Raw genomic sequence first — 9,088 nt, forward strand, 5'->3', positions numbered from 1 at the left:
TAATCTAACTGGCCTGTATTTACTTGTTTTTGTCTCCTTTTTTCAATAAGGGTGGTACATTGGCACCAAAACAGAAAACACTGGGAAATCTTAGCAGGTCTGGCAGCAGCTGTAAGGAGAGAAAAGAGCTGATGTTTCAAGTCCAGATGACCGTTTGTCAAAGCATTGGCAGTTTTCCAATACTTTGGGACATTTCCAGAATACAAGGATTCTTGGAAATAATTACTGGTAGTTCTACCAGTAATTATTTATCAAAATTCGCTGGACTCCGGGGAAGTGCCGGAAGATTGGAAAATGGCTAATGTTACGCCACTGTTTAAAAAAAGGTAGCAGGCAAAAGGCAGGGAATTATAGGCCAGTTAGTTTAACGTCTGTAGTTGGGAAAATGCTAGAATCTGTCATCAAAGAAGAAATAGTGAGGCACCTAGAAAAGAATGGTTTGATCGAGCAGACGCAGCACAGATTCGTTAAGGGGAAGTCGTGTTTGACGAATTTATTGGATTTCTATGAGGATGTGACTCGTGCGGTAGACAGAGGGGAACCAGTGGATGTGGTGTTTTTAGATTTCCAAAAGGCGTTTGATAAGGTGCCTCACAAAAGGTTGCTACAGAAGGTTACAGTGCACGGAGTTGGGGATAAGGTGTTAGCATGGATAGAGGATTGGCTGTCTAATAGGAAGCAAAGAGTTGGTATCAATGGGTGCTATTCTGGTTGGCGGTTGGTGAGTAGTGGAGTACCGCAGGGATCGGTGCTGGGGCCTCAACTGTTTACCATTTATATAGATGATCTGGAGGAGGGGGCTGAGTGTAGGGTGACGAAATTTGCTGATGACACGAAGATAAGTGGAAAAGCAAATTGCGAGGAGGGTGTGGAAAGTCTGCAGAGAGATTTGGATAGGCTGAGTGAGTGGGCGAGGACCTGGCAGATGGAGTATAATGTTAGCAAGTGTGAGGTTATCCACTTTGGCAGAAATAATAGGAGGAGGGGTTATTATTTAAAAGACGAAAAGCTGCAGCATGCTACGGTGCAGAGGGACCTGGGAGTCCTTGTGCACAAGTCGCAAAAACCCAGTCTGCAGGTGCAGCGGGTGATCAAGAAGGCAAATGGAATGTTGGCCTTTATAGCGAGGAGGATAGAATATAAAAGTAGGGAGGTCTTGCTGCAACCATACAGGGTACTGGTGAGGCCGCAGCTGGAGTACTGTGTGCAGTTTTGGTTGCCGCACTTGTAGAAGGATATACTGGCCTTGGAGGGAGTGCAGAGGAGGTTCACTAGGCTGATACCGGAGATGAGAGGGTTGGCCTATGAAGAGAGACTAAATAGGCTGGGTCTGCACTTGTTGGAGTTTAGAAGGATGAGGGGGGATCTTATAGAGACGTATAAGATAATGAAGGGGATAGATAGGGTAGAGGTAGAGAGATTCTTCCTGCTTAGAAAGGATAGCAGGACTAGAGGACACGGCCTCAAGATAAGGGGGGGGGCAGTTTAGATCAGAGTTGAGGAGGAACTTCTTCACTCAAAGGTGGTGAATCTCTAGAATTCTCTGCCTGTTGAAGTGGTGGAGGCTACCTCGCTAAATATATTTAAGTCACAGGTAGATAGGTTTCTGATAGACAGGGGAATTAAGGGTTATGGAGAGAAAGCGGGAAAGTGGAACTGATCCACTTCAGATCAGCCATGATCTTACTGAATGGCGGGGCAGGCTCGAAGGCCTACTCCTATTTCTTATGTTCTTATACCAGTGCATCCACCATCTCCATAGCTACTTCCTTTAATAGCCTGGGATGCAATCCATCAGGTCTAAGAAATGTGTCATTCTTTAATCTCATGAGTTTCCCAAGAACATTTTCTCACATGATAGTTATTGTACTTATTTCCTCCATCAACATCTGCCTCTTGAATTGGTATTTTTGTAATGTTATTAGTGGCTTCCACTGTGAAAACCAAGGCAACTTATATATTTAAATCTTCTTCCATTTCCTGGTTCCCCATTATTATTATTTCCCTAGTCTCATTTTCAAAGACATACAATGTTCATTTTGGCCTCTCTCTTTTTGTATATTTAATTGCTGAAACAGTAACTAAAATTAGAGCACCCACAAGGCTTTAATAGAATCAAAGTGTCCAATCACAGTAGAACAACCACCAGCAAGGCAAACAGAGTATCAAACTATGTAGCCAAAATTCAAGCCTCGTGAGATAGTGCAAAAAAAGACCTGTATGCCTGATCCCTGGCATCTGCAGTGTTATGAGAAAGCCACCCTCAAACATAGTGAATAGTGAGGTGATTTAATAGAGAAAAGTAGGACTAATGTACAATTGTCTCACTTATCAAGTGCACTGCTTGAAAGTGTGGTGGAGGAAGATTCAGCCATGGCTTCCAAAAGATAATTGGACAAACATCTGAAGTGAAAATAATCGCAAGGTCACAGCCAAAAAGCTGATTGACAATTGGGATTGGCTGAGTTGCTCACGCAGAGAAATGACACAGATACACCAAACTGAATGACGACCTCGGTGCTGTAACCATTCCACAACTCTATGAGTAACCAACTTGCAAGCACAGTGCGGCGCCCCACATTACCAACCCTCTGACGGTGCAGCACTCCCACAGTACCGATCCCGGGCAGTGTGGCACTCCCTCAGTACCAACCTGCTGACAGCGCCGATCCCCCGACAGCGCGGCGCTCCCTCGGCGCCGACCCCCCGGCAGCGCGGCGCTCCCTCGGCGCCGACCCCCCGGCAGCGCGGCGCTCCCTCGGCGCCGACCCCCCGGCAGCGCGGCGCTCCCTCGGCGCCGACCCCCCGGCAGCGCGGCGCTCCCTCGGCGCCGACCCCCCGGCAGCGCGGCGCTCCCTCGGCGCCGACCCCCCGGCAGCGCGGCGCTCCCTCGGCGCCGACCCCCCGGCAGCGCGGCGCTCCCTCGGCGCCGACCCCCCGGCAGCGCGGCGCTCCCTCGGCGCCGACCCCCCGGCAGCGCGGCGCTCCCTCGGCGCCGACCCCCCGGCAGCGCGGCGCTCCCTCGGCGCCGACCCCCCGGCAGCGCGGCGCTCCCTCGGCGCCGACCCCCCGGCAGCGCGGCGCTCCCTCGGCGCCGACCCCCCGGCAGCGCGGCGCTCCCTCGGCGCCGACCCCCCGGCAGCGCGGCGCTCCCTCGGCGCCGACCCCCCGGCAGCGCGGCGCTCCCTCGGCGCCGACCCCCCGGCAGCGCGGCGCTCCCTCGGCGCCGACCCCCCGGCAGCGCGGCGCTCCCTCGGCGCCGACCCCCCGGCAGCGCGGCGCTCCCTCGGCGCCGACCCCCCGGCAGCGCGGCGCTCCCTCGGCGCCGACCCCCCGGCAGCGCGGCGCTCCCTCGGCGCCGACCCCCCGGCAGCGCGGCGCTCCCTCGGCGCCGACCCCCCGGCAGCGCGGCGCTCCCTCGGCGCCGACCCCCCGGCAGCGCGGCGCTCCCTCGGCGCCGACCCCCCGGCAGCGCGGCGCTCCCTCGGCGCCGACCCCCCGGCAGCGCGGCGCTCCCTCGGCGCCGACCCCCCGGCGCTCCCTCGGCGCCGACCCCCCGGCGCTCCCTCGGCGCCGACCCCCCGGCGCTCCCTCGGCGCCGACCCCCCGGCGCTCCCTCGGCGCCGACCCCCCGGCGCTCCCTCGGCGCCGACCCCCTGACAGCCCGGCGCTCCCTAGGCGCCGACCCCCTGACAGCCCGGCGCTCCCTCGGCGCCGACCCCCTGACAGCGCGGCGCTCCCTCGGCGCCGACCCCCTGACAGCGCGGCGCTCCCTCGGCGCCGACCCCCTGACAGCGCGGCGCTCCCTCGGCGCCGACCCCCTGACAGCGCGGCGCTCCCTCGGCGCCGACCCCCTGACAGCGCGGCGCTCCCTCGGCGCCGACCCCCTGACAGCGCGGCGCTCCCTCGGCGCCGACCCCCTGACAGCGCGGCGCTCCCTCGGCGCCGACCCCCTGACAGCGCGGCGCTCCCTCGGCGCCGACCCCCTGACAGCGCGGCGCTCCCTCGGCGCCGACCCCCTGACAGCGCGGCGCTCCCTCGGCGCCGACCCCCTGACAGCGCGGCGCTCCCTCGGCGCCGACCCCCTGACAGCGCGGCGCTCCCTCGGCGCCGACCCCCTGACAGCGCGGCGCTCCCTCGGCGCCGACCCCCTGACAGCGCGGCGCTCCCTCGGCGCCGACCCCCTGACAGCGCGGCGCTCCCTCGGCGCCGACCCCCTGACAGCGCGGCGCTCCCTCGGCGCCGACCCCCTGACAGCGCGGCGCTCCCTCGGCGCCGACCCCCTGACAGTGCGGCGCTCCCTCGGCGCCGACCCTCTGACAGTGCGGCACTCCCTCAGCACTGACCCTCTGACAGTGCGGCACTCCCTCAGCACTGATCCTCTGACAGTGCGGCACTCCCTCAGCACTGATCCTCTGACAGTGCGGCACTCCCTCAGCACTGACCCTCTGACTCAGGGGGTACAGAGTTGGCCTTTGATTGACCTTTGGAATGAGATGGTTTCTGCTGAAGAGACAGAGGAGGCTATAACCCAGGTGGAGAGAAGACGGCGGCTCCGCAAACCCAATGAATGCCGGGGACGAGGGGGAGAGACCCGGGCCTCCCCCACTCACCACCCCGGCTTTTCCCGGCCGGCCGCTGGAACCGGGCTCAGGGCCCACTCCCCTGAGGGCCGGTGAAAAGGCAAAGCGGGGCTGGGAGATCCGCGCAGGTCTCCGGGGTATGTGCCTGCCCGGGACCGGGCGCTCCCTCACCTGTCACGTATTGGAAGAGCTCGGAGTCGATGTCGGGGAACTCGTGCCGGATGATCTCCACATAAGTCGCCATGTTCCCTCCGCCTGCCGGCCGGCCCGCCACAACCGCGCCTGCGCAGCGCCACTCAGCGTTCTAACACCGCGTCTGCGCAGTCAGCCGTGTCCACAACACCGCGCCTGCGCAGTCGGCCGGGTCCTCCAGCACCGCGCCTGCGCAGCCGGCCGGAATCACGCCACGTTCAACACGCCCAGCTCGCCAAAACCGCGCCTGCGCAGCCCGCGCGTCCCGTCAGAACTGCGCCCGCGCAGTTTTGCCTGACCGCGTTGCCTATCGGGATTGTAGTTCTATATCGGCAGCTGAACCCGGGCAGTATGGATCCCCCGACTACCACCCCTAGCGTGCACCTCGGCTTCCCTATCACGTGGGAGAGTGGGCGGGGTTGTGTGTGATTGACAGCTGGTATTGTCCTGCTGGTTCAGTCCCGGGCCTGTGACAGCAGCTTGAGCAAATCCAGCATTGTTCACACTCACTGCACAAATCCTTACTGACTCCCTTCATCTCCGAACCCTCCACTCTATCCCCATCCGGTGTGTTGCTCATTTTCTATTTTGTCTTCTTTGCATAGTTTGACAAGAAGGACATGGAATCACCCCAATCAGCCTGGCTGGGGAAAGCAGCTTTGGAGCTTGAGAAGCATGCTGCTGAGGTAAGCTCGCTATGTCTGCCTGGCAAAGGATCTGGGCTTGGTTCCTTGGCTCTTAAATTGGCTCTGGGGTTATTATCACGGTGTGTTTACCTATCCTCTCCAACAGTAACTGTCATCTGCCCGAGGGCAAGGCCTCTGCTCATTTCTCCACGCCTCATGTCATTTTTATAGGAGCCTCCCATTCTCAGTTCCAATGAACACTGTTGAATCATGGCCAAAAGAGAAAACACTGCAAAATCTCAGCAGGTCTGGTAGCATCTGTAAGGAGAGGAAAGAGCTAAAGCTTCAAGTCCAGATGACCCTTTGTCAACGCTCCCCATAGAATCATGGCTCCTTCTGCGCAGTATGGACTCTATGATTCTCCCATATCAATTCTAGTCAGCAATATGTCTGGGGGAATGGTTTCCTATTGCTTTGCTCATGTGTATGGGAGTTGGTTTAGTTCAGTTGCTTGGTCAGGTGGTTAGTGACAGAGTGATGCCAACAGTGCAGGTTCAATTCCTGCACTGGCTGAGATTATTCAGGGAGGCTGTGCCTCCTCAACCTTGTCCCTCGCCTGCAATGTGGTAATCCTCAGATTAAATCATCACCAGCCTATAGTCACCTGCAATTATGGCGACTTTACCTTTTATACTCATGTATACTTAAAGGAAACACAGATCCTAGTCCTGATGGGTCCTCTGTCTATGAGCAACTGTTGCTCCTTCCTCCCTCAAGTTTCTAGTTCTTGCTCCATCACCACTGATGGAGAATTCATTGTTCCTGCCATTGAAAATCATTCATGACCCTCAGCATGAAGCCCATATCTGAATGTGATGTGACTCGCCAAAGGACAAGGTAATGACCCTCTGAGGTCTCAAAACCCTGCTACGCTAACTAGAAAAGTATTTCATTGGTTTCAGTGCTTTGGGATGTCCTGAGTTCGTAAAAGATACTACGTAAGTACATGCTTTTTATTTGAGATAAAGCAGTTGCTGGTGATTCATTTTCTGGGGGTGAATGAGTCTCGTCATTTGCAGATGACAGAGAACTTAGAAATATTGTGAGAAGGATAGTGATAGACTTCAAAGAGGACATGGGCTGGTAAAATGATGGACATGAAAAGGACGACCTTTAATGCAAAGAAATGTAAAGAGATAGATTTTGGTAGGAAGGGACCTTATGCAAAATAAAAGAATTCTAAAAGGGATGGCAGAGCAGAAGATACATGTGCAAAAATAATTGAAGGTGGCTAAGTTAATAAAGCATATGGGATTCTGAACTTTATTTGATTTGTTATTGTCACATGCACTGGTATACAGTGAAAAATATTGTTTCTTGCATGCTGTACAGGCAAAACATGCTGTTCCTGGAGAAAGAAAAGAGAGAATGTAGAATGTAGTCATAGCAAGGGTGTAGAGAAGGATCAACTGAATACAAGGTAAGTCCATTCAAAAGTCTGGCAGCAGCAGGGAAGAAGCTGTTCATGAGCTGGTTGGTATATGTCCTCAGACTTATGTGTCTTTTTCCCAATAGAAGAAGATGGAAGAGAGAATGTCCAGGATGCATAGGTCCTTGATTATGCTGGCTGCTTTACCGAGGCAGCAGGAAGTGCAGACAGAGTCAATGGATGGGAGGCTGGTTTGCATAATGGTCCGGAATAATGATTTTGAAGGCTGAGCTGTAGTCAATAAATAAGAATTTGACATAGTTGTCTATGTTGTCCTAGTGTTCCGGGGTTGAGTGTAGGGCCAGGGAGATGGCGTCTGCTGTTGTCCTGTTGTGGTGATAGCCTAACTGTAGTGGATCCAGGCAGCCTGGGAGTTTGGAATTGATTTGTGCCATGACTAACCTTTCGAAGCACTTCATAATGATGGATGTCAGAGCCACCAGGCGATAGTCGTTAAAGGCACGCTATCTGGCCTTTCTTTGGTACAGGGATGATGGTCATCTTGAAGCAGATCGGATGTAAAGAGAGGTTGAAGATGTCTGAATAACCCTGCCAGCTGGTCTGTGCAGCATCTGAGTGCTCATCCGGGTTTTCTTCTTATGTCTCTAATCTCAGAGACTGTGGCTTTTTGCTAACTACTTGCTAATTTAGTAAAGTAATCACATAAATGGCATAACAGGTGCTACATCTTGACTGGAAATATGGGAGCTTGTGAAATATATTGTAACCTTGCACAGCCATATCTAAGTATGCATCTGGAGCCACTTCAGCTGAAAGCTGTTGAGTTGAAGCCTGAGCTGTTGACATTATGGGGAATCAGGGCAGATGCAAGTTGCCTGGGAAGAGGCAGTCACAGCTCTTGGATTATTATTCATTTATTTGTGTCACAAGTAGGCTTACATTAACACTGCAATGAAGCTACTGTGAAAATCCCCCAGTCGCCAACGTCCGGTACCTGTTTAGGTATACCAAGGGGGAGTTTAGCATGGCCAATGCATCTAACCAGCACATCTTTCAGATTGTGGGAGGAAACCAAAGCACCCAGAGGAAACCCAAGCAGACACGGGGAGAACATGCAAACTCCACACAGACAGTGACCCAAACTGGGAATCAAACTGAGGTGCCTGTTGCTGTGAGGCAGCAGTGTTTAAAGTTCATTTATTAGTGTCACAAGTAGACTTACTGCAATGAAGTTACTGTGAAAATCCCTCAGGGTTACAGTGATAACCACTGTGCCACCTTGGGCAGTGATGGAGGTTTTGATTGTGAGCCAGGTATTGGAGTCCAGGTTGTGTTGAAAGAGTAGCCTCAGCCCTTGATTTTGACCGAACAGGTACTTGCGATCTGTGTGGAAGATCAAACTGACATGGCTCCATGATGCAGGATACCATTCGAGCAGGATGAACAAGAATAGAGTAGATTCAGAGCACAGTTTTGTCAGGGGATAGATACTGCTCTGTACAGCCATGACCAGAAGCTCTGAAGGTTGTGTTGCTTTCCTGGTGCTAGGATGAAGAGCTTTTCCTCATGGTTGGAGTTTAATGAGAGCTATGCAGGTCTTGATAGCAGAGGCAGAAGTGGGTGAGAAAATGAAGGAGATTGTCATTGACTTCAGGAATCACTGTCTACGTCAACGGAGACAAAGTAGAAATGATCGAGAGCTTCAGGTTTCTAGGTGTCATTCTTTTTGGTTGTATCACAGCTTGGTATGACTCCTGCTCTGCCCAAAACCGCAGGAACTACAAAAGATCGTGAATGTAGCCCAATCCATCATGCAAACCAGCCTCCCATCCATTGACTCTAAGAACATAGAACGTTACAGCGCAGTACAGGCCCTTCGGCCCTCGATGTTGCGCTGATCTGCGAAACCAATCTAAAGCCCACCTAACCTACACTATTCCAATATCATCCATATGTTTATCCAATGACCATTCAAATGCCCTTAATGTTGGCGAGTCCACTACTGCTGCAGGCAGGGCATTCCACGCCCTTACTACTCTCTGAGTAAAGAACCTACTTCTGACATCTGTCCTATGTCTATCACCCCTCAATTTAAAGCTATATCTCCTCATGCTAGCCATCACCATCCGTGGAAAAAGGCTCTCACTGTCCACCCTATCCAATCCTCTGATCATCTTGTATTCCTCTATTAAGTCACCGCTTAACCTCCCTCTCTCGAACGAAAATAGCCTCAAGTC

The 9,088-nt window shown here is 54.0% G+C and overlaps 1 protein-coding gene across 3 annotated transcripts in view; it reads right to left on the reverse strand.

Annotated features, from left to right (window-relative positions):
* Positions 1-4,851, reverse strand: part of abcf3 (ATP-binding cassette, sub-family F (GCN20), member 3) — a 118,007-nt gene extending 113,156 nt beyond the window's left edge. For 2 of the 3 annotated variants that reach the window (XM_080186097.1, XM_080186096.1), the window contains exon 1: positions 4,755-4,851. In XM_080186097.1, the coding sequence (XP_080042223.1) occupies positions 4,755-4,827 (73 nt within the window). In that variant the 5' untranslated portion in view covers positions 4,828-4,851. The remainder of the gene's footprint in view (positions 1-4,754) is intronic. The other variant, XM_080186098.1, reaches the window with a different exon arrangement.
* Positions 4,852-9,088: the final 4,237 nt, after the last annotated feature.

This window comes from Carcharhinus amblyrhynchos, chromosome 3 (genome assembly GCF_965287045.1).
Source record: "Carcharhinus amblyrhynchos chromosome 3, sCarAmb.v2.hapA, whole genome shotgun sequence".
Taxonomy (NCBI): Eukaryota; Metazoa; Chordata; class Chondrichthyes; order Carcharhiniformes; family Carcharhinidae; genus Carcharhinus; species Carcharhinus amblyrhynchos.